This window comes from Oryzias latipes, chromosome 23, assembly GCF_053564925.1.
Source record: "Oryzias latipes strain Hd-rR chromosome 23, Olatipes_Hd-rR_3.1".
Classification (NCBI taxonomy): Eukaryota; Metazoa; Chordata; class Actinopteri; order Beloniformes; family Adrianichthyidae; genus Oryzias; species Oryzias latipes.
The window spans coordinates 14,762,822-14,787,716 of record NC_136259.1 but is presented as its reverse complement, the minus strand read 5'-3'; the positions used below and the strand labels follow the sequence as shown (position 1 = coordinate 14,787,716).

The 24,895-nt window shown below is 39.8% G+C and overlaps 2 protein-coding genes across 5 annotated transcripts; one reads left to right on the top strand and one right to left on the bottom strand.

Moving 5' to 3' along the window:
* Window positions 1-1,715: 1,715 nt before the first annotated feature.
* pphln1 (periphilin 1) lies at window positions 1,716-22,015 on the bottom strand. 4 transcript variants are annotated; one of them, XM_004083008.5, is made up of 11 exons: window positions 21,890-22,015; window positions 21,414-21,450; window positions 18,464-18,528; window positions 18,116-18,334; window positions 17,976-18,037; window positions 17,296-17,412; window positions 16,954-17,132; window positions 15,036-15,122; window positions 11,249-11,304; window positions 5,274-5,408; window positions 1,716-2,410 (listed from the first exon to the last, which is right to left on the bottom strand). In XM_004083008.5, coding segments are annotated over exons 2-11 (1,194 nt in total). In that variant the 5' UTR covers window positions 21,415-21,450; window positions 21,890-22,015; the 3' UTR covers window positions 1,716-2,137. The 4 variants fall into 4 exon arrangements, with proteins under 4 accessions (XP_004083056.1, XP_011489342.1, XP_011489343.1 ...); XM_011491040.4 differs by having other exon boundaries at window positions 21,753-21,942; XM_011491041.4 differs by lacking the exon at window positions 15,036-15,122.
* Window positions 21,962-24,671, top strand: zcrb1 (zinc finger CCHC-type and RNA binding motif 1). The gene is made up of 8 exons (XM_011491042.3): window positions 21,962-22,099; window positions 22,239-22,341; window positions 22,496-22,524; window positions 22,651-22,762; window positions 22,852-22,959; window positions 23,396-23,505; window positions 23,587-23,662; window positions 24,337-24,671. The coding sequence occupies exons 2-8, from the start codon at window positions 22,258-22,260 to the stop codon at window positions 24,481-24,483; spliced, it is 666 nt and encodes a 221-aa protein (XP_011489344.1). The 5' UTR covers window positions 21,962-22,099; window positions 22,239-22,257; the 3' UTR covers window positions 24,484-24,671.
* The last annotated feature ends 224 nt before the right edge of the window (window positions 24,672-24,895 follow it).

Below are 24,895 nucleotides of genomic sequence, written 5' to 3'. Positions count from 1 at the left end.
TTGTTTGGTTGTTTAATTTTTTTTACATGCCCTGTACTAACATTTTGTGCGTTTTCCACGTATGAGATTTCATTCTTTCGTGACACATGCGTGATGATTCCAAAGAGCTTCTTGCGTTCGTTGATGCGCGCAGATGTCTGAGGGTTTCCGCCAACGGGTCTTTACGTGAATTTTGTTTTGAGCTGTACAAGTTTTTTTTGTTGAGAATTACGCAGTTTATGCGTATTTTTCCTAGTTAGTCCACGTAAATCTTATGCAATTGTCCTTGGGTTTTTCAAAACGTATATGCAAATCTGTGGCTTTCCACAACTGACTTTTAATGCATGTACCACCAATTTACTTCTTGCTTCTCTTGTTATAAAGATAAAGATACTTTATTGATCCCAGCTTGGGAAATTGGGTTGTTGCAGCATTAGGCTCAAGATACAAACATACAAACAAGGGGTGACAACAGAGAACAGAAGAATCAATCAGAAAGAAACATCAGTGAAAAACAGATGTATTGCATGACAGCTCTGGAGAATAACAGACAGACCTTAACCCTTATGCTATCTTAGATGACCCCACCCTTGAATTGACGTGTTCTCCCTACCATGACAAGGGTGGATAAAGGTGGAAAGATTTCATGTAATCCATGGACACCAGTGAGGTTCACAAATCATAGAAGAAAAAAGGTTCAGTGCACTGTCTAGTGGGTCTAGATGACCCAACTCCCAATGTTAAAGTGCCTAGGATAGCACAAGGGTTACATGAGTTTATCTATTGCAAATGGATGACAAGTTATGGAGTCCAATGGAGTGAGTTAGGAATGGTCTTCTGTAGCGGTTGGTGTGACAGCGAAGCTGCCTTAGTCTGTTGAAGAAGGTGCTCCACTGACTGTCAAGAACAGGATAGAGAGGATGCTCCGGAAGGGAGAGAGCACAGTGCCCTGTGGGTTCCCCACACTGCTCAATCAGACATGGGTTATGTTTAAACATACATGACATGTTTCGACGGACGTTCAGTCATCGTCAGAGTTGTCATCAGCTGATTGTGCATGACGTACATAAAAACAGTTAATCGTCACTGAGGCGGAGTCACCTGTCAACTTGCTGTCCGTTTGCTGCTGGAGGATGTTGCTCCAGGTATGGGAGAGCTGGAAGGCCCCCCTCATCCCGGTTCCTGGCTGACAGACAGTATGAACTTCTTGCATCGATTTACCATCCAATGTATAACATTGATATTGTGTATACGTTAAAATAACATAATTGACGCACAAATCAGAGCATATAAACAGTGCAATAATCCTAAACAGTTCATGTATGATTGGCATATTGTGTGGCCTTTAGATTTACTCTACGTGTTGTCTGCATGATTTATCCGTACTTTTTCCGTGGTTTTAACATGCCTCTGTAAAAATGTAACGTAAAGACCACAACTTTTCTCGCTTTTTCCGCGTATGACTACTTTTCATCCGTGCTATATGTGCAAAATGTCATAGTGGCTGTGTGACACGGCCATGAAATCATGATTGTATTTTTTCTGTTGGTTTGGGGCAAAGCCTGCTGGGAAATGGAATTTGTGGCTTTGAAAAGCCTCCATATTAAAATGAGTAATAACCACAACAATGAAAATAATACACATCTGAAATGAAACTTTGTGCATCAGGGTGAAGTGTTATTCTCTTTACAATCAGAGTAAATCTAGTTTTGTAGATGCAGAAAAATTAACTCCACTTTCTTTTATGTATAGTATAAATTTATACAAGTTTCGTTTTGCCAACATACAAGCGTTGCAAAATTTAGCAGCACAAAACACATTTGACTGCTACAAAGTATGACAATATTGAAAAAGAAAATGTACAAAAAGTGTTATCATGCTTGAGAATTGTTTTTTTTTCTCAAAAAAAAAAATCACGTTTAAATAGTGAGCACACTCGGGAACCGTTTCCACGGTGATGTCAAAGCATTCTTAAATACATTTCCTACCAAAATTCAACAGAAAAATCAAAACCATTTGAATTCATTTCTAACATAAAAGACACAACCGTAGAAAAAAAGAAAAAGTGTTCAAAAATAATACTGTTCTTTTCTGTCCTATTTTGTTGGTGGGGTTGCTATGGAGATGGTTTCGTCCAGCATCCTGAAAGTTTGACGCCTCAGTAGGACGAGCTGTGATTGACCCCTGTCTTTGAGTGTTTGCTGGGCGCCGCTGACGTGGAGGGAGCTGTGGAGTCGCAGGTGGGAGGCTCTGAATGCGGCGCCGCCTGGTCCAGCTTGTTGATGAAGTGTTTGAGGTCCTCCAAGCAGCGCTCGCGGATCTCCCCGAGGTTCTCCCGGAGGGGCACCTGCAGACGGTTCTCCAAGTTGGGGTCTTTGGCCACCAGCATTTTCACCACCATCCCGAAGGTCTCGCAGTCCCTGCGGTACACCTGAAAGCGAGGAGCGGAGGAGCACTGAACACACCGATGCACGGGAAACAGTCGCCGTTTTGAAGAAACGCAAATGCTCATGTTTAGATGCTTACATCACATACATTAAAAACCTCCAAATACTTTAGATCTTTGCTCCCAGCTGAACACAGAGGGGATAAATATGGTTATAAACATGAACTCTTCATGCTTCATGTTTGTCAAAGAGAAAGAGCTTCTGGAATCTAACGCTGCTGTTTGCTATGTAGCGTGTGGCGTTTCTGCATAGAGACAGCAACACGCTTTCGTGTGTACAAGTGTGTGGAAGGAGCAGACGGGTCAGGGCCGGCATTCGCCGGATGGCAACAGTGGCTTCTGTCGCCTGCCGGGCTTATTTCTGGATCCTCACAATGATCCCAGAACAGAACGGCCGCACGGAGAAAAACCCCAAATAAAGAGCTGCTGTCGAAGCGAGTTACCGCGCCAACGCCGTCGTTCCCGTTCCTAAATGTGGTGCACGAGCGTGACCAACAGCACACGGCTGCAGTTGGTGGCTCTTGTGGGATTTTTCTCATGATGTAAAGAAAATAAACCCTTTACGACTGACTGATGGCTGCGTGTGTGAATATGGAAAACAGATGAAAGTTTTGGTCACAAACTGCAACGGAAAGTGACTGAAGGAACCAAAAGCCATCAAGGCTTCCTGATCTATTTTTAGACATTTTGGGCTGAGATAGACGTGAAAATAGTGAAAATAAAACCACGCGAGGGCTAACAGGCTCATTTGTGATCCTGCTAAATGGACTTTTTTTGCCTCCATTTGGCTCTCACTACTTCTGTTTCCTAACAGTAGATTTTTAAATGAGAGGATAAAACACAGAGAGCGGACATGAGTTGTTCCTGCTTTTAAAAACATAAACTCTTGTTAGAAATGAGCTTTGATTGCTGCGAGACTGAAGTTTTTAGTTTACAAACTCAATCGGAAAAAGAACGGTGTTGTCGTGAAACTCTTTTTGTGTTTCAGACACACATTCCGGTCGTGTCTGTGATCTTTTCTGTTCCCTACAAAGCGTCCAATCAGGAAATGTCTCATCAGGGTGTGGACGACATTTTCAGAGACGAGCGGAGAGTACAATGTGGTGAAAACGCACTTCCTGGAGTCCAGCCTCTTAACCCCTCAGGCAGGAAGGAGCAAGTTCTTGATGTGTGGGGTGGGGGGGATTCTGTGGATCCCCAAAACGAGAATCCTTGAAAATCAAAGAGGTGGAGGAAAACCCCTAAAAAAATGCCTTTTGTAAAGAAACAGGCTGTTCATCTAAGGTTTGCTCTAATACTTTACCTTTAAAATCTTTTTTTGTGTGGCATTCCATAACTTTTTTTTTTTTTTAAATATTCCAAAATTCCATGATAAACCACAAACTCGACAAAAAACACATTTGTTGTTCACTTCTCAGCATTTCCCTTCAGTCGCCACAGCGAATCAGCGTTCACCGATTCACGCAGGCCGTCAGGCAGAGGCACATTTTACTCCTTAATCACAAATTGTTTACTTTTTTTTTTTTTTTACAGATTTTCCTGACTTTGGAACAATCAAGTTTTTAGTAAACAAAGGAAAGCGACGAAAGCACCTAGACTACTTAAAGACGTCATCAAAAAAAATGTTTGTATTTTAAAAAGAGGAGATTTGAGATTTTTAAGAACAAGAAATCCAGAAAATTTATTTTTTTGTACATTTTAAAAGAAACCTTTCCTATTTTTTCCATTTTTTCACAGTGGAAAAAACCAGCAAGAAGAAAGGAATGATGGGATAGAAAAATGTTGGGTACTGGAGCTTCAAGTGGGAGTGGCATGAGTACTTCAGGGGCAAAGCTGCCTCAGGTTTAACCATTAACTGTATAAGAGAACTGGACTGAGTGACTCCTCCCCCCTCGCTTTCCAAACAGGAAGTACAAGCTGGCTCAACGAAGCCAAAAAATAATAAACAGCTATTACTCAGTCATTCTATTTATCAGAATAACCTTTCTCACTCTGATACCTTTTTTTAACATAGTGTTGCTAATAATGCTAATTCTATCCTTTTTTTTCTATAGTGCAAGTTATTCATCATTAAAAACTGACCAATCTGACATAGAATGTTCCAAACATTGGGTTTACTTTCAAATGGGACGCCTGTAATGTCAAAAAACTTCATTTGGCTGAAGCCAGCCGTAAATCCCTTTCTATTGGTGACATCACACTCACTCGGTCCAGTTCTTCTATACAGTCAATGGGTTTAACGCTCGCAGGAGGCCTCGGTGGCGCTCACTGGTGCAGAGACGACCTTCATTAGATACCTGAGCAGAGCTGGAATGTCTGAGCGCCACATGAGCAGAGCCTGGGGGGTTCGGAGCTCTACTCAGCAGCTGGGTGCTGGATTTAAGGCGTGCAGGATTCCACCTCATGACCAAGTTTCTGCTCTGCTGACTTTAGGCCGACATTTCTATATTAGATATATTATCCAAACGTAGCCCAAAGGGGGTCAAATTCAGGATGATTCCAAATCTGAGTGTGAGTAACCAGTTTTTTCCTCCTGTACCTCAAAATCAACATTAAAAAAACAAAAATCCAGCCAATTCAAGAAATTTAAGTTGGTTTAAGTCTTTTTGGAAAACAATTAGGTTCTTAAAAATTGGAAAAAAAAAAAAAATGGAAAACGCCACTCTGATGCGAAGACGATTACGTTTTTTTTAACAAGATCCCAGTAAAATGCTCTGGTTTTCCAACTTCAACAGAAGTAGAATTGCAAAAATATACACAATATGTATATTGTAAGAAGTAAAAAGCTAAATTTTCCACATTTCTTTTTAAATTTCCTTATTTCTGGCTAGTTTTGAACAGTTTGTACCTTCTCTATCTCCAGAGCTTTGGCTGAGATGGCCGAGGCCCGCCTCTCCTGGAAGTTATCTGTCGACTTGTTCTCCTTGACAACCGACGCCACGGCGGGCTCCTCTTTTTCCACGTCTGGCGGATGGCTGTCCTCCTGGAAGGGATGGAAGGACTCAAAACTCAGTGGGACAGATGTCAAAACACCACAACTGGAAAGAAAGTAACCTGAGGGATGACAAAATTCTCTATAGAGAGGAATATATAGAACGTGAGTCAGTAGCTGGCAGATGAACATCAGTCCAACCCTCTGCCTGTCTACCGACGTTACAAAAAAGATGAGATTGATGAAGCGCGCTGAAGGAGGAAGCGTGGCTTATTTTAGCTCTACACAAAGTTAGCGCTGTGTGATTCTGTGGAAGCAAACTAGCAGATCTAAGAACTCTAGACACATAGAGGCCGTGCCCAAACTCCTTCACTATTCACTACTACGTGCACTATATAGGGCAGTCGCCATAATTCAGGATGTCCAAATTTAGAATTCCGAAATCCAGTTTCCAATTATTTCCCAGAAGTCCCTGGAAAAGGCTGCTGTGCATTGATGGTCACTAGATTGGCGAATATAGACCACAATGATAGACCACATTACGTTAGAATGATTTGTCTTTCAAAAAATGTATTTACATTTATTATTATATTTGATCAGAAATCTATCATAAATATTATATATATGGTTTTTATTTAATCAAATGGATGACGTAATATTTTCCATTTAAAGATGAACGGCGATTAAAATGTTTTTTTTTTCTTGTGGCCTTTTACTGACGATGAGTATGGTATTTCTTGCACACATTAAAGCATTATTAAAAAAAACAAAAAAAAAACAGTACGTCTTACAATCTAGAGCACTTTATACATGGATTACTTCTGGTTGCGTTTATAGATGTTAAAGCCATTTTGAGAGGTACACGGTGTTAGTTGGGTTACTAACTAGGCTGTGAGTTAGCGTAGTCACAATAATGTTAGTTTTAGCTGTATCTGTCTGTTTTTTTACTTCATAACAAGGATGGGTGCTATTGTAACTATGCTAGCGCAACTTGTGTTCGACGGAGTCATTTTTTTTTTAATGTCTTACTTTTAAGGTTAAAAGTTAGCGTAGTCACACTAATGATTGCTTTAGCGGTATTAGTCTGTTTTATGTGTGTTGAAAACAAGGTCACAAATATTGTAAACACGCCAACGAGGCTAACGTTTTTAACGTGGTTAACATGTAGCGCGTTACAAACAGGTTCTAGTGTTGTTGGGAACACACTTAAAAGTCTGACAAACTGACTTACTTATGTCTCTTTGCTTAATGCGCCTTATATATGACGGGTTTGAACAAAGACCATTCATTGATGGAGCATTTTATATAATACGCAGGTGCGCCCTATAATACAGAAAATATGTTATTTATTTTTTATTTAAATTGTTGTGAATCAGAAGCAGACAAAAAATACTGTTTGAAAAAAAAAAAGAGCTTAGGTGTAACATAAAATATGCCATGCGGGTCATAAGACCCCTGCTCTGCAAAATAGAGAGCTCTCAGCATCGGGGAGGGGAAGGGGGGCGGGCTTGCTCCACACCAACAGTCCCGCCTACAGCTCAGAGACAAATTTCTAATGAAATTTCTTCTGTCGCTCTGCAGAAACTATGACCTAGAAAATGAAACCGGCTCTTATGATTTCATCTAAAAAGGGCATAATCACAATGAGAGGACCACTGGGAACGCTTTGGAGGCTTCTAGTGGTTAGGGAGTAGTGAGAAAATTCGGACATAGACAGATCTGCAAACTCAAAAGCTGCCACGCTAAGGGTTTGTAGAAATCAGCCCATCTTGGACCATTGATCAATTTCTTTTGCTCATTTTCCGATTCCACGGGAGCTCGCAGTCTCAGCAGCAGAACCGCCTGACCGTGACTAAAGTCCACCCCTACAAGAACAGCAAACGGGCCACGCTCTGAGTCACTTCACATCCCTACATGACCGACTCAAGATTACAGACAATGGTACATCACAAGGCCAGAATGTGGTCCAAAAAAAAAAAAAAACACAACTCATAAAAGAATCATCCAATTATTCCGGCCTATCCGCCCCCGCCGCCTGAAGCCACGCTTGGGAAACGTCCCCATGTAGAAGCTTGTAGGAGAGATCCAGTTTGGCAGTCTCCATCCTCCTTTGCCTCATTTGAAAAAAGGGAAAACTTTCCCTGTCAGAATCTTTCATTTCGGCTGGCTGGCTGCGGTTAAACCTGGAAATGTTCTCAATTCAAAGCTGGGCAGAGACGTTTGCCGCCAACTGGCCTAAATAGAGAATGTCGTGAACCCAGAGGCAGCAGTTGGCTCTACGGCATGAGGAGACATTTCTATTTCACTGTACATTAGCAAATATGAATACTTTGATTTATTAAAACGCATTGATTTTTTGTCTTTTTTCATTCTGAATTTAGTTTGCTATGAAATATATATTTTTTGCTACGTTCACACCGGGCATGTGACGCTTTTAGCACATGGAGTCGATGAATGTAGCCACACCTGGCAGAGGCTTGGAGCCAACCGCCGAAGCGGTGCAAATTTCACATTTCCTTTTCTTTCACAGCTCTATTCTGATATATGAAAGACTTGTCATTTAATTCTGGCTGGGCGCTAATCGCAATTATTAATTTCTCCCTCATGATCACTTCCGTGAATTAAAAAGAACGGCGTCCGAATCCGAGTCCCTGATTGGTCAAAGTTATAATGGTTTTAGTTTTCAACGCACATCAGACATTGCGTACGTACAGCCCAAAAACAAACTTCAAAACTGAGCGGAGAAGCCCGAAACGTGCACATACGCGTGTTTACGCAGACCAGGGGTCCCCAAATCCAAGGGCCTCAAGGGCCGGTCTCCTGCTGGTGTTCCAGAAAACCTGCCTTATTTGCTGACGATAACCTGGATCAGGTGTGTTTAGCCAGCAAGGAGCTTCAATGGCAGGTTGGTTGGAAAACATGTAGGACACCGGCCCTCGAGGACTGGATTTGGGGACTCCTGACGTAGACTTGTTATTCAACCGTCGCTTCAAAGCAAGTTGCTGGATCCACTGTTGATGTAGCTTATGAAGATAACGTTGGCCGACATCCACAATCCCAAAAGGCGTCAGTTTTTGCAAATAATTTAAGAGAAAAGTTTGGGAATCTGACATTCCTCTGCTGTACAGTGTGAAGGAACCCTAAAAGAAATGAACACAATGAATTCTCTTCAGGCTCCTCAGCTCAAATCATTGCTGCTGAAATATTGAACTGTGACTGGAGGGAATTTGTTTGGCTGCTCTGGTGACCTGGATTCTGCTGTAGGACGGCCCCGTTCACGTTCTGGGTACTGGGGGGGGGGGGGGGGGGGGGGGGGGGGGGGCTCCAGGAAGCCTGCGCTTGTTGACCCTCCACCACAGGCGGCGACCAGAGCCATTAGGGGGGAGCTTCGCTGGGGCCTTTCATCTCGGTCAGGGTTAGGAGTCGGCAAAGAGAGAGCAACAATGCGGCGACCGGGATCAAACGCAGCAGCGGGGGCTGCAGTGAGAGCGAGCGAGCGCGTCTGCGCGGATGGAGCTCATCTGCGGTGGAGCGCGGCGTCTGATGGAGAGGCGTTTACAGCTGGCATCTCGTCATTCCTCGTGTTTAAAGTTCTCTTGTTTGTTTCCTTTGAGGGTCGTTGCGTCGTTTATTTACACTCTGCATTGTATTGTTTAAAGCGCTAAAAAAAAACTATACATCTTAAAAGTACAGAAATTCACAAAGAAAAATTTATATTTTTGACAAAAAATAACTGTTTCCGTTAAGTTTAATACAAAAATTCCTCATTTAATACAAAAACCACTGCAAGCGCTACAGGGTCATTCTTTCACCTTTTGTCGTTACAGACACATTTTTTAAAGTTTTTTAAAACAGAAACACTCAAATTTTGGAGCTCCACCATTCTCACAGTCATAGTCGAAGCCTACGGTTTACCTAAATACCTGCCTAGTATAAACATGCGATACTCACTAGTATTAGCCGGCTAAAACATTGTACAACGGTAGTAATCACTCATTATTAACCAATTATTACTATGTTATTACTATGCTTTAAAGCAGTGGTCTCCAGTTTAATGAAAGACAGACAATATTTTCACAAATGGGCCTGGAAGAGGTTAATATTAGAATGGAATTCGTAGCTTTGGGTTTCCCTTAACTTTTAAGGGAAATATATTCATCTAAAATATCTGCAGCTGGTTTAAACTTTCTTTGTTTACTAGATGTCGCATAGGAGCCCATAAAATGTGACATCGACAAAAGTGGAGGCCAAAAACTGGAGGCCAACTTCAGCCTCATCTGACTACTACTAGACTATACTACCAGATGAAATAGTTCAATAATTCATTCAACCGTTAATTAAATCAAGTACTGAATAGAACGGAAATTATGTTTTTTTTTTCTCTGCAGCCCAGTACCAAGTGACTAACGGATCAGTATTGGTCCAATGTCTGATTGGCAGGTACCATTGCTTTAAGGTAAACTGTTTCATGGATTTTTATATGATAAAACATTTTTCTTAGAAGTGAAAATCAAATTTTAATGAGAACATTTGAATCAGAATGGAAACCATTCAGTTTGGGAAAACCACACTGACAGAATCCTTTTTGTTCTTGGTATCTTCTTTGGGGGGTTTCATAGAGGGGTAACGCCCAGCGAGGCGTGTATAATCAGAAGTTAACGGAGAACGCGGAAGCCTGATCAGGTCGGACGCTTGCTTCCACGAAGTCCGTTAGTTTCCGATAATGTACACCTCAAAAGGCATTATGCTGCCTATACCATGGTCACATACAAAAGACATAAATATTAAATCAAATATTAGTACTATCATCTTGCTTTTTTTTTTTTAGGTCTAAATCGATTTTAACAAGAAGCAGACTATTTGATACACGATGTGTTGACATGGTAACGCCCACAGAGCCCGATGTGATACAAAGCAACAGTTGAAAGGGAAGGTTCACCTCTTACCACTTGTTTTTGTCCAAATGATGCAGATAAAGTTTAATCCAAACAAAGTCTAAATGGTCCAATTCCTCCGATGTCGCCTCCTTGTGTCTCATCTCCCTATAATCTCTTCTGCTGGTCTTTAAATCCGTTGAATTCCCCAAACAGGAGTCCGATTCTGATTGGCTGCAGGTTGTCCATTATCACTTTTAATTGAGCATTCCCCCAGATGGCGGTGTAAAGCCTTCGTAATCAAATGTCAATAACAAAAAATGATAATAAAAGTCAGCCAGACTTAGTTTCATTAAAAAGCTCTAAAGACTCAAAGCAAAGCGGCCTGTGATTGACAGGTAAACTTTCACTAAATTTACTTTAGATAACCCAACAGACAGATTTTCTTCATCTGCATCAGGCAGCAACTGTTCCTTGTAAACGGCGTCAACAAATCCCAGCGACCTCCGCAGGGACTTCCACCCGGCTCTGCGGTGAAGATCATGTGATAAAGTCATGACTCGGGCTACTGACTGACCTTACGCTTCTGGGTGGCCGCGGCCAGACCCGGCGCTCCTAATCACATCTGATTCCATTTACACTCCCGCCTGGCACGGCTGAAGATGGATGGCGTCAGCAAAACAAACTGCTCTTTGCAAATCGCTCAGGAAACGTCCGCATGCGGCACTAAAAGTATTTTCACAATCGCCAACACTTGACCCCTTTTCCCTGAACTATTAGGAGTCCTTGTGACTGAAGTCTGCTTACAGTGCAGGTAAACAAAACCCGGGTCTCCTGGCTTTTGAGCGGCGTGTGCGAGCGCCGCTTTAAAACCCATTAACGTGCTCCGAATGCTTAGAAGAAAGATTTAAAAAGTTCCAGATGCTTCCTGCTGCGGGATGACAGAGACAGAAACCGGCGAACACAGCGGCGAGTGGAACAAACGAGGTTTGGGACGCAGAAACGGCTTGAGCTCACCTTGGTTAACGTCGTGCTGTTTGGGGATCCTTCTCGTGACAGGCCGGGAATTTTGTCTACAATCATAAAAAGAGAAAAGGTCAAAAGGTGAAACATCGTGACATGAATAAAGGCCAAACTTGGTCTTTTAATGAGGGGGAAAAAATGAGGAAAAACAGTGGAGTAAGAATGTAAAAACCACTACAGAACGGATGGTTTCAGCCATTAACTGCACATAAGAACTGGACTGGGTGACCCCTCCCCCTTCACGAGAGGGGGAGGGGTCACTCCCCCTCTTTCTATTGAGAAATGGCTTTTACTCAGTCATACGTATTTTCTAGGACATCGTTTCTTCAGCAGGCACAGAGAAACCCCGCCCCCTTACCCTCCCTATTGATGAGAGCTTTCTGTTTACACGCTCATCACTGACCATCACACCCGCAAGCTAACGTTAGCGCTGCAACAAAAACAGCGAGCAATATTGGAGCCATCCACCCGTACAGTTTAGAGCCTGATACAAACGAAGACGTACGCTGATCTAGTCGTCTACAAGTGGACGACTCAGACTGGAAGACGGAATTTTTTCATCTGTTCCTGATTCACAATCATTTGAATAAAGAAATACTCAGAATAAAATGTTGCCATTAATTTTCTTTATACATGACCTCCACCATTGGAAAAATTTTACAAGAAAACATTAAAAACGCCCAAACACATCAAAGTGGGTCTTTAACATATTCTACCCAATCCAAATTTAATGTCATATTTTTTTAAGTTATTCAAGTTAGAAATGGACCAATCAGATGCCTCAATAAAGTATGTGCTGACGTCAAACAAACTCCTGAGCCTGCGTTCTAGTGGTAGGGGTGAGCTCACTCCTGATTGGGGAGAGTGGTTGTCATAGAAACGCCGACTCCCACAGACTTGGATCCATCACTGCTTACTGACGCCATCTGGCCATAACATGGAGGCATCCGTATCGTGAAAAAACGGCGACTGAATTGTTTTAAACTGGAAGTCAGCCACTTTCCTCCTATGTGTGACGTCACACTCACTCTGTCCAGTTCTCATATACAGTCAATGGAAATGACAGACCCCGCCCACCCATTGCATTGGCTGAAACCCGGCTGTCTGGTTTTCAACTACAACGTTTAGCGAGAACCAAAGCAACCAAAAAATAAAGAAATAGGAAAAGGAAACCAAAGTGGAAGCTAGGGCTTCGGGAAAATCCATCAGACACTCTACACCCGCGCCGTTGACTTTCATGCACGAGCTGGAGCCGTCTTTACGAGGCCTGACAGAGCGGTAGTGCATAGATCAGAAACAAATCCTCCAAGTGTCACCTCAGATTGCTTTAACTGAGTTGTAATGAGTAAAACATCAAGTTATGGCACCCAACACTCCTTGTAATATAAAGCTCCCCTAGTACTTAAAGTATCACATTTTAGGAGAAAGGGATGATTTAAATGTCAAAATAAAAAATGACTACCATATAAAATTCTGGACAAGAGCCTTTAAAATCTGTAAAAACCTAATATGCATGGACTAAATTGTTATTTTTAGTTTTTTTCAGCATACTTAAAAGGTTTTTTCTTTCACTAATAGATGGTGACTGACAAAAATAATACATTTTCCAGCTTCTTCTTTTTAAGCTGATTCTGTCTTAGTAGCTTCTTAGAAATAAAACCCCACTGGATTCAGATAATCAGAAGCATGTTTTTAATTGAAGATTTTACAATTTGTACTTATTTTTAAATAAAAGCTTCCTAAAAGAGCAGAAATCTTGAATTTCATAAAGCGGAATTAAAATCATTTTTCTATTTGTCACTTTTGAAATCTTTATGTTGAGGGAAAAATTATTGTATATTAGCACAGCAAATATTTTTTGTTACTTTTATCCCGTTTTTAGGAACTTGATTAACTCTATAGAGCATACATCGACCCATGATATAGAACTGGGGTGGGCAAACTACCGCGGGCTGGATCCGGCCCGCCTCCAGGATTGGTTCGGCCCACTGAACAATTTAAGAGACCCATGTTTTTTATTTTTATCTGGCCACACGATCAAGACCCGCATAGAATGTACCATTTTATTCCACCCTTCTGCAGTCTGTGCTCCAACCTGAAACCCTCTAACATTCCTATCAAATAGAACAGAAGACAGTCTTCCCTTTCTACGTCGCAGTTCATCTTTCCCCGTTTAGCTCATCATTTTAGAGCGATTATGCTGCTTTTTTTAAACAGCGCACCCTGTTCTGTGTCCCGATTGGCTGGAGACCCTGTCAATCAATCTCCTCCATGTCTCCTGTACAGAAACGCGGAGCTCTTCAGATCAGAAATCTGTGATCACGATCAGATCTTTGTTTTCATTCTAAGATCCTGGAGCTCATTTTTTATGAAGGTTTGAGAATTTAAACAGGAGAGAAAAGGGTGAAAATGTTCATGTCTGTCTGAGAAAAGATTAGGGTCTGTAATCATTCAGTGGATTTCACTGATCACCGGTTATTTTTAGAACTAGGGCTGCACGATATGAGGAAAACTCGCGATATGCGATATTGGAAATTAATATTGCGATAACGATATAATTTGCGGTATATAAACAAATAGCAAAAAAAACAAAAACATAATTTCCATTTCACTGCAACAGTTTAAAAATTATACTCCAAATGACCCTTGTCGACGTAGGAGGCAAACATCAAACATAAAAGGGCTCATCTAATTGATCAACAATATAAACGGGTCCTTCTGATTGGTTAAATGCATAAAGGGATTTATTTCATTTGTTCAATATTTCAAGCTGCCATGAGTTTGTTTTAGCACATTTAAGGTAATCATTTATTGCAATTTTTGCCGTCTTTTGCGGTATGCATATTGCACAGCTTGATTTCGCGATAACGATAAATTTGCGGTATATTGTGCAGGCCTATTTAGAACGTAACTCCTGCAATAAACGAGAGAACTCTGTATTGGTGAAAAGGTAACGCAGAAATATGCGTAGCTGCAGCAGAAGACATAGAAATTTGTTTTTTTTTCTATTATTACTGGATGAGAAACAGACGTGCAGGACACAGCTGCTCCGTTTTAGTGCAAACTGTAAGATGAGCTGCAGCCCTCAAAGTCTCATAAATACTGAAATGTATTTAAGGATTTCCTCAAAGGGGTTTAAATGCATCTTAATTCCAATTTTTTTTTTAATTTGTCAATTCTTTAATGTAGTGGGTGAAATATAGGGTTACTGTATGGAAAATACATTGAAAACATGGACACCACCATATAAACAAACTACGATGGACAAGAACAAAAGAACACTTGTTGGAAAAAGGGGGACTAGGAGGATTTAGAAGAAACTAGGAGCATGCAGTGAGGTACTTTAGCACCTTAAATGCATTTTGCAGCAACATCTTCACATTTCTGTTTGCCATGCCATGAAGATTTAGTTATATATTTCTTTTTAATGGCTAAATAGTAGCACAAACAGTGGTAATGTACCTCTGACAGGACAGGAAATGACAGGAAAATGACATACGAGTCAAATACTAAAGATTCAACTGGATTCAATTCAAAGAAAAAAAGTTCAAAAGGAAACTTACTTCGAACCTGGGTGAAAACATGCAAAACAACAACAACAACAAAAAAACGCTACTGGTAAATGGAATGAAAGTATCTCCAATCTTGTGTTTGAGTCCTAAAAATTGACTTCCTGCCTCCATTTTTTTTGTTTTCACATCCTTCTCAAGTCTACTTGACAAGGATGCAGCAGAGAGTGTCACCCAAGTTGAAGCTCGTTCAAGTGGCTCAGAGTACAGACCCAAAGTGTCATGTCCACTCTGCTGAGGAAACATCGCCCCCCAGAGGTGTTCAGAAACACTGGCATGACCTTCTGGACCGTCCACGCCTGAAAAGCCAATCAGCCAGATCATCAGTGTTGGACATGGTCAAATATTAGTGAGGAAAAAATATTCAATTGTCTTTAGCTTGTTGAAAAAATGTTCATCCAAAGATTTATTATATTAAAAGATGAAATGTGAAAATGTTTTGGTTGAAATCAGTGAATATTTGCTCTGAAATATTTAAAATGAGAGTAAAAGTACAATGGGGTAAAAAAGTATTTAGTCAGCCACCAATTCTTCAAGTTCTCCCACTTAAAAAGATGAGAGAGGTCTGTTATTTTCATCATAGGTAGACCTGAACATGAGAGACAAAATGAGAAAAACATTCCAGCAAATCCCATTGTCTGATTTTTAAAGAATTTATTTGCAAATTATGGTGGAAAATAAGTATTTGGTCAATAACAAACAAGCAAGATTTCTGTTACCTGTATTAATGGCACCTGTTTGAACTGGTTATCTCTATAAAAGACGCCTGTCCAAAACCTCAAACAGTCACACTCTAAACTCCACTATGACAAAGACCAAAGAGCTGTCTAAGGACACCAGAAACCAAAGTGTTGACCTGCACCAGACTGGGAAGACTGAATCTGCAAAAGGTGTGCAGCTTGATGTGAAGAAATCAACTGTGGGAGCAATTATTAGGAAATGGAAGACATAAAAGACCACTGATAATCTCCCTCAATCTGGGGCTCAAGATCTCACCCCCTGGGGTCAAGATGATCACAAGAACGGTGAGCAAAAATCCCAGAACCACACGGGGGGACCTAGTGAATGACCTGTAGAGTTGGGACCAAAGTAACAAATGCTGCCATCAGTAACACACAACAGGACTCAGATCCTGTATTGCCAGACGTGTCCCCCTGCTAAAGCCATAACATGTGCAGACCCATCTTAAGTTTACTAGAGAGCATTTGGATGATCCAGAAGAGGATTGGGAGAATGTCCTATGGTCAGATGAAACCAAAATAGAACTTTTAGGAAAGAACTCTACTCGTCATGTTTGGAGGAGAAAGAATGCTGTTACATCCAAAGAACACCAGACCTACTGTAAAGCATGGGGGTGGAAACATCATGCTATGGGTTTGTTTTTCAGCAATGGGACCAGGACGACAGATTCATGTAAAGGAAAAAATGAATGAATGGGGTCAAGTATAGTCAGATTTTGAGTGAAAACCTCCTTCCATCAGTGAAGGCATTAAAGATAAAACATGGCTGGGTCTTTCAGCATGACAGCGATCCCAAACGGCCAGGTAACAAAGGAGTGACTTCGTAAAAAGCATTTCAAAGTCCTGGAGAGGCCTAGTCAGACTCCAGGTCTCAACCCCATTGAAAATCTTTGGAGGGAAGTTGAAAGTCTGTGTAGCCCCACAACAGCTCCAAAACATCACTGCTCTAGAGGAGATCTGCATGGAGGAATGGGCCAAAATACCAGCAACAATTTGTGAAAACTTTGTGAAAAAATAACAGAAAATGTTTAAATGTGGTCATTGCCAACAATGGGTTTGTAACAAAGTATTGATTTGAACTTTTGTTATTGACCAAATACTTATTTTTCATCATCATTTACAAATACATTCTTTAAAAAAAAAAAAAAAAAAAAAAATCAGACTGTGATTTTTCTGGATGTTTTTTTTTTCTTATTTTGTCTCACTGTTGAGGTATACCTATGATGCAAAGGCCTCTTTCATCTTTTTAGTAGGAAGAACTACACAATTAGTGGCTGACTTTTTGCTCCACTGTATATCCCTACTTGGGTTGTCAGTGGATAAACTACAAAAACCAAAAAACCTAAAATAATGTCTCTTATGGCTTTAATTTGACATCATTAGTACGTACTCTTGCTTTGCTGTGAGGGGAAAGGAAGACTCTTGGCTCTGTCTGGCGAGTATCCTCTGCTGCTCACGCTGGAGCCGGAGCGACTGTGGGGGGAGCGGGCAGCCTCCCGGCGAACAGGGGAGCGCTCTCTGATGGGAGGAAACAGTGCCGCCTTTCTCCTGTAGGGGTCTCTGTCCTCCCTGGAAAGAACAGCAGGACGTTTGAAGAGAGGAATCTCGCCAATCCTACTTAATATTCCAATAAACCCCCCCCCCCTATTTTTTTTAACTAAAACGACAAACTAAAGACAACAAAATGAAAATGTGTGTAAACACTTGTGTTTGAGACAACATTCCTCCATACCCCCTGTCTAGGTTGCGGATGGCCTGCACCAACGTGTCCTCCCCGCTTTCAGGGAGCGACCGGGGGGCGGGATAGATGCCCTGGTTTCGAACGCTATGAGGTGGTGGAGCACGGGCGCTGCAGACATAAAAAAAAAAAGAAAAGAAAAAGAAAACGGTGCATTTGCAGTCAGGACACAAAAACTTGATGTGCAAAAAGATTTCCAAACCGTAAAATAGAAAAATTGAAACTGATGGAATTTACTGTTACTAATCCTCCTCGTTCTCCAGAAATTTAAAACTAAATCAAATTAATATGTAAAGTAAAACATATACAAGTATGATAGCAGATGCATAAATATATTTTAAAAATAAGTTTACAACTAAAAGTTTGAAGTCATTTCTACTTTTTTTTTGCATTCAAAGGTCAGAGGTCGACTCACTGTCGAGAATCCTGACCAAAAACACATCAAATTGCACAGTATTAAGTAAAAGATTTCATAGAATGTGATTTGTTTGGGTCAAAGATAAATTTCTATCAAACTCCTGCTGCCGCTCTGCAGAACCTATGTCCAAGAAACGACACGCATTTTTTTTACTTTAGCTAAAAACAGCATCATCATGATTAAAAGACCGCTGGGAACGCTTTAGCTAACGAACAAAAGATGGTGGGAGTGGGGCTTTGATAACTAAACGATTTACCTAAACTCCATGGGCCGTCCCGGGTGGGGGTCCTCCCTCGGTCCTCTGTAAGGATACTCCTCCTTCATAAAACAAAATGGAACATTTTAAGGAAAAATCCAAGAAGACTAAACCGTTTCGTAAAGGAAAACCGTTTTTACCCTCCTCGATGGGGGAACGCCTCTGCGTTCTGCTGGGAAATGGGGGCCATCCCCCTGGTAGCCTCTCTGGTCTTCATGAAAACCCCTGGGGCCCCCTCCATTTGGGTAAAAACGAGACCCTCCTTCGTAGTCGTACCCGCCGCGACCTCCATAGTCGTCCTCCGGCCTGCCAAAAGGACCCCTCCTCTCTACCCCACCTCCTCCTCGGGGGTAGGGGCCCTGAGGTGAGCACAAAGGACTTTCCATGAAGCACTTTAAAAACAGGGCCTTTCATTTCTTTATAGAACTTTTTTATTCATGCTTAAGGACATTTGCATGAAAACTTTTACGACCCAGCGGGTCACTTACTGGTCTTTCTGGTAAATAGCGCTCATCGTACACTTCCCGAATACTTCTGTCCCTCCTGTACGTCACTGCCGAGGTGAAATGATGAAGAAAATCCATAAAAAATAGAAAATGTACGCATTTTGCACAAAATGGAAGTTCATTTCATAGAAAAGTTTGAAAAGCAAAACTATTTATGATCTATATTGATAAAACTATTTACTGTAAATTCCGGACTACAAAGCGCACCCGATTACAAGCCGCACCCACCCATTTTCACGTGTATAATTACTTTTATACATACACAAGCCGCACATGTGTTAGGCGACGTACAGATCACGTCCTGAATCCCAGAGTAAGTGCAATTCATTAGCACACCATGAGTGGAGTTAGCTTTGACTCAGGGTCATGTCTTTGAATATGTCAACATCCGTCAAACAGCACGCACCTCTATTCTGTTCACAAGTTCCTCAGTTATGGTGTTTTTATTACATTTTTTTTTTTTTTTTACTTATTGACAATCTAGGTATCATACATAAAATTACAAACAGTAACCATATAATCAACATTACATCCCTCAGTTATGATGAGGAAATTTACATCCGCGATTCCCCATTTCCCATGAGTCTTAGGGGCTAAAGGCGGGGCCAACGCCCGGCTCGCCATACTGTTGTGCGTGTTTGCATGCAGCTGACCGGCTTTTCCAAACCCGTTGGTGATGGTGGATTTTTTAACGCTGCTTTTAACGATTGCTTTTAACTTGAAAGCTGCATCATACTGTAATGGCGATCACGTGCACGTTGGGTCTAATGGCACCAAAGGATTCTGGGATGCGGCCGGGCATGCGTGTTTCGTTTTGTTGAACCATGACTGAAGTGTCTAAGACCTGAAGCCAAGTCCATGCTGTTTGTCTGCTAAGAGGTGTGTTGAAAAATAAATGCCTTGTGCTTAGTGTTAGATAGAGAATTCGAACCACTCACTGAGTCCAAAAGTACGTGCACGGCGGCCGCCAATTAAATCCATAAATTAGCCGCGTCGCTGAATAAGCCGCAGGGCTGTAAGCGCAGGAAAAAAGTAGCGGCTTATAGTTCGGAAATTACAGTAATAATGATCTTTTTAACTAAAAAGAAGCCAGACTCTTTTCTCCCAAAAGGAAAATCAAGTGGAATATACCACCAACCAGCTGGAACATAGAAAACATTTCTGGAGTTTTTCTGTTCCACTGATACATGGCGAGGATTAGGCCCGCACAATAAATCGTTATTGCAATATCAAGCTGTGCAATACGCACATCGCAAAAGACGGCAAAAACTGCAATAAATGGTTCCCTTAAATGTGCTAAAACAATCTTATGGCAGCTTTGTTTGAATCAAATAAATCCTTTAATGCATTTGACCAATGGGATGGAGCCTTTAATTTTAGATGTAGACTCGGGTCGTTTGCAGTGTGATTTAAGTTATGTTGACTCTTATTTCAATTAAACTGTTGCAGTGAAATGGAAATTATGTTTTTGGTGGTTTTGCTATTTGTTCATTTATCGCAAGTTATATTGTCATCTCAATATTGATCATTAATATCGCAAATCGCGAGTTTTCCTCATATTGCATAGCCAAACCCCGGATAAATGTATGTGCTGTAGCCCTTTTTATTTCCATAGGTATACCACCTCATGACAAACATTGCACTGTGCTGCACCGTTGCACACAGTTTTTTTAACTCAGGTTTTAAATCTTCAATATTTTTTTCAAGTTGACTTTTTCTTCTTCTTCTTCTTCAGGTTTTCAATCGTTTTCAATGCAGGCTGAGGTAGTGGCTTGTTCCGCCGGTCCTAATTACATTTCTGTCTCCGTCAAAAAGCATTTGAGACAAAGTCCCACCAAGGTTTTCCATTTTTGGACAGCAATAGCTAAAATGCAAATTAAAAACACAGTTTTCAGTCAAATTTTAACAAAAATGTTCCATCTTTTTCACCTTAAAGCAGTATCGCCGGGTAATTTTCACCCGAGCAAAACTATTTACATGAATTTTAATATGTCGCGTGTCAAAGAGTCTGGGCCTTCACCATGGAAGTCTGACATGTCCCAGGAATGGGAGGACCAAAGACCAAGTCTAGTTTCATTTTACTATTTTTAAGGATTTTTTTGTTCTCAAATTCCAAATTTTTCAGTAATTTTTGAGCATGTTTTTATTTTATTTTTAGGAACTACCTCTGTTTTTCTTTTTCATTTAGTTACACATCCCAGAGTTGAAAATAAAAGACAACCACTCTAATTTATCATGTGTTGTCACATTTTGATCTTTTTTTTTTTTTTATAAGAAGTACTTTTTGTTGGGAATATTATATCGGGTAAAAATTACCCGCCAAACGTGACGGTGAAACTTGTTATAGCGAAAGTGTTCCAGGGCTAACAAAAAAAGAAAAGAAATATAAACAGTTTATAAATATAAACTGAGATCACGCTCACATTTTTTGTTTAAAATAAACACATTTTTGGCAATAACCTCTTTTTAACTATTTACATTAAAAGAACAGCATGAAAACTAACAAGATCATAGAAATTCAGAGCTTTAAGTGTATGCACTCCCAAATTTAACAGAAATAAAGCTTTATTTATCTGTCACTTTGTTATGTAGGTGATTTAAAGATGACAAAAATATTCATTAACTTTATAGGTCGTGCAAAATTTGCCATGTTTGGAGGGTTTACTATAAATGCAGAAAGGAATTAAGACAAATACGACAAAAGATATTTTTTGTACAACTAAACACATTTGCATTTTTTTATTGATGATGACTCAATTTTTGAGATTTCTTCAAAGAACATCTGTGATGTTTGGATTCAAAACATAAAAAATATATATACTAGTAGACATTTTTTAATGCATGGCTGCTTATAATAAAAGTTGATTTTCATTTTTATCAAGTATAGGAAAACATGGTGTCAGATAATGCACTTTATATTATATTCACTTACTTTTTGAAGGAAATCTCTAAGAGCCCTGGAGAACAATCTGTAATTAAAGAGATAAAACATAAATTGTAAACATAAAGACAGTATTGATGTGAGAGATATCATAGAGAAAACGTTTCATTTCTCAAGTCAGGCTGGGGAAACCATGATAGAGCTATCCTGCAACTAACACAGCTGACGTTATGCACCATTGAAATATATACACATTAAACCAGCTTAATATGATAGCTGTAGCAACAATATGGCACAGCTTTCCCGGTATCAGTGAATTTTCACCGAGATCCATTCAGTATTCAGGACTGCATTTGCTAACAAGCTAAGCTACGTCAGTGCAGCAACTACCTCCACGTTTTCCTTTGAAGACTTGTTGTTATTTCTGCTACATGTTACTGATAAATGAGGGCGTCTACTTGCAACATTTCGTAACCAAAGGTGAATTGTTGTGAACAAAGACGAGCAAAGAAGTGAAATATTCGTACCGTCCACACTCGTTTAGTTAGCCTAGCTTAGCCCCTTTAGCCACGGGAGAAAGACCTATCTACGTGACATTGCGCCATTGCGTCATCAATCTGCGACGCACAGGAAGATCGTTTGTTGCTGCGCTTTGGATTTTATTTATTTTTATGTTTTTGCTATTAATACACACAACGTCGGATAATTTGATGATCTAAATCAAAATTTCGTGTTTGGTAATTGATTTATGAAATGTTTTTTTGTCTGAACCTACATTTTGTTTCTTCGAAGTGACCGTATTTGCTTCAACTGAGAGACGGTGCGCTGTGTTTATGTTTGTTTTAGTATATTTAATGTACTTTTATTTTCTTCTAGAGTGCTATTTGTAGCAAGTATGAGCGGCGGTTTAGCACCAAGCAAAAGCACAGTGTATGTGTCAAACCTGCCATTCTCTCTGACCAACAATGATCTGCACAAGGTAATAATAATAGGACTTCCATCCACAGTTTTAGCCAGATGTGTCTCCATGAATGTAGTTTTTTGCTTTTTTGCTAAACTTACTGCAAATAGGTACATTTGACCAAATATTCTCCTAGTTACTGTAATACTGAAACACTTTCCTGTTATTTAAGCTATTTACCAAGTATGGAAAAGTTGTGAAGTAAGTATATTTTTTACTGTTTTGTTACATTATTTATTTGCTAAATGGAAAATAAATCGCTAAATACAAAATAGAATAAAAAAACAGGATTTAAAAAGGATTTAATGTTTTTTCTCTTCTCCTCAGGGTTACTATTGTGAAAGATAAAGACACTCGTCAAAGCAAAGGCGTTGCATTTGTGCTTTTCCTTGATAGAGAATCTGCGCACAATTGTGCAAGGGCAATCAACAACAAACAAGTAAGATGGTACATTACAGGGTATCATAACACAGAAATGTGCAGTTTCACCTCCTCAAATGGATGTTGTTCGCTTCTTTTGTTTTCTAGTTGTTTGGCAGAATGATTAAAGCAAGCATTGCCATCGACAACGGCCGGGCAACTGAGTTTATCCGACGACGAAACTACACAGACAAGTCCAAATGTTACGAATGTGGGGTCAGTGCATCTGTGACTTGAAGCCTCCCTCTATGAAAACGTTGTTTTTGGTGTTTTTAACATGTTTTTTGACCTTTTTGTGATGATTGAAGTCGTAGATTAAGAAATTTAAACTTAAAATTTGCATTTCTGAGTATTTCTTTATCCAAATTATTGTGAATCGGGAGCAGACAAAAAAAAAAGCAGTTTAAAAAAAGATGTATTTGTGACAAACGACGGATGATGGGAAGTTTGGATGGGCTTCACCCAAGCTAACAGTCCTGCCCACAACCCAGAGGCAAAATTCTAATGAATTACTGCCACTCTGCAGAAACTATGTCTTGGAAAACGATTCAGGTTTTTCTTAGTTTTGGCTGAAAACAGCATAATCTTAGTTAAAAGACCACTGGGAAAGCTTTTACAATAGATTTGTATTTCCTTTTATGCAATCTGCCAGGATGTGGGACATTTGAGCTACGCGTGTCCAAAAAACATTCTCGGAGAAAGGGAGCCCCCAAAGAAAAAGGAAAAGAAAAAGAAGAAAAAGGCTCAAAAACCTGAACACCTGTGAGTATTTTTAGCCAACCCAGAAATGGTTTTCGTTTTAACAATGGGGTGACTCAACGTTCAAGGCTATTTTTGGTTTAGTGAAGAAGATGAAGAAAGTGAAGAAGAGGGAGAAGATCCAGCCTTGGAAAGTTTAAGTCAAGCTATAGCTTTTCAGGTATGTGTGAGCACACTCGTTTTTACATTTTGATTGACAAATGTTGTGTCTTTTATACTGCGAAAGCACTCAAAAAGATAAGAGTGTAAGTATAGATCCCTGAGGAACTCCAAGACTAATGCTTTTTAAAGGAAATGTATTTGAAAACAGAAGTTCAAATCAGGCACATTTGGTTTGTTTAAGTCTCTATTATAGAATATTAATTTTATTTAAAGTTTTCATTTCATGGAAGATATTTCAATTGGAAGGTTTTTATGTATCTAAGGGAAATGAGTGAGGAGCAGCCAGGTTGTACTTTTGACTACAAAGTGGCAAATTTAGTTCTTAAGTTCTCTAAACTTTATGGAGATTTAATGATGTTATCTTCGTCTTGGTTTGTATCCGTGGTAACCTCTTTTGAAAGCAAAGAGTTCAGTAATTTACTGGTCTGGATTTTCTTCCGTGGTTAAAGGGCCTGTATCATCAATACAGAAATCTGATTTTTTTTTTTCATTTACAATTTTATTTTTCAAATTTATAACATCACCTTTAGGTTGTATTTAAAACTGTTTTCAAATTAAATGTGATTATTATTTCTTTCCAGTTTCCAATGTCTATTTTATTTTGTCCCTTTTTGTTTGTCTGTTTGTTTGTGGGAAATCTTAACTATTTAACTTTTTTCTTTTCTTCTCCAGCAAGCCTATATTGAGGAAGAAGAGAGAAAACAGAAGAGACAAGCAGAAGAGGACAGCGTTCGTGCTTCAACTTCCTCTGACGCGAAGAAACCGCGCATCAAAAAGAGTGCATACTTTAGTGATGAAGAGGAGGAGCTCTGTGACTAAAACGCAAATGTTGTTTTTTTTCCTGTATAGAATGATGTCAATTTTTTTTTTACATAAACATATTGTAGATGTTATAGTTTGAAGGTTTTTGATTGAGGAAAGTTATTTGATGTTTTATGAAGACAGAGTGTATAGTTTGCTTCTTTGAATAAAGTCATTGCCATTTTTATGCAGTTTTAACTGTAAAATCTGAATGACTGAGCTTCTTGATTTCTTGGAAAAACAACAATATAATAGGAAATAAATCTAAATTCCTTTAAATGTACAGTTTAAAAGCTTAAAACCTGCATAAAACTACAAGATTCACAACATATATTTTAGACAAATTTTGAGGTTTGTAGTTTTTATGTTGGTTTTAAAAGATAAAGTAAACTAAAAATTCATTTCATAATTGTAAATTATTTGTGGTTTA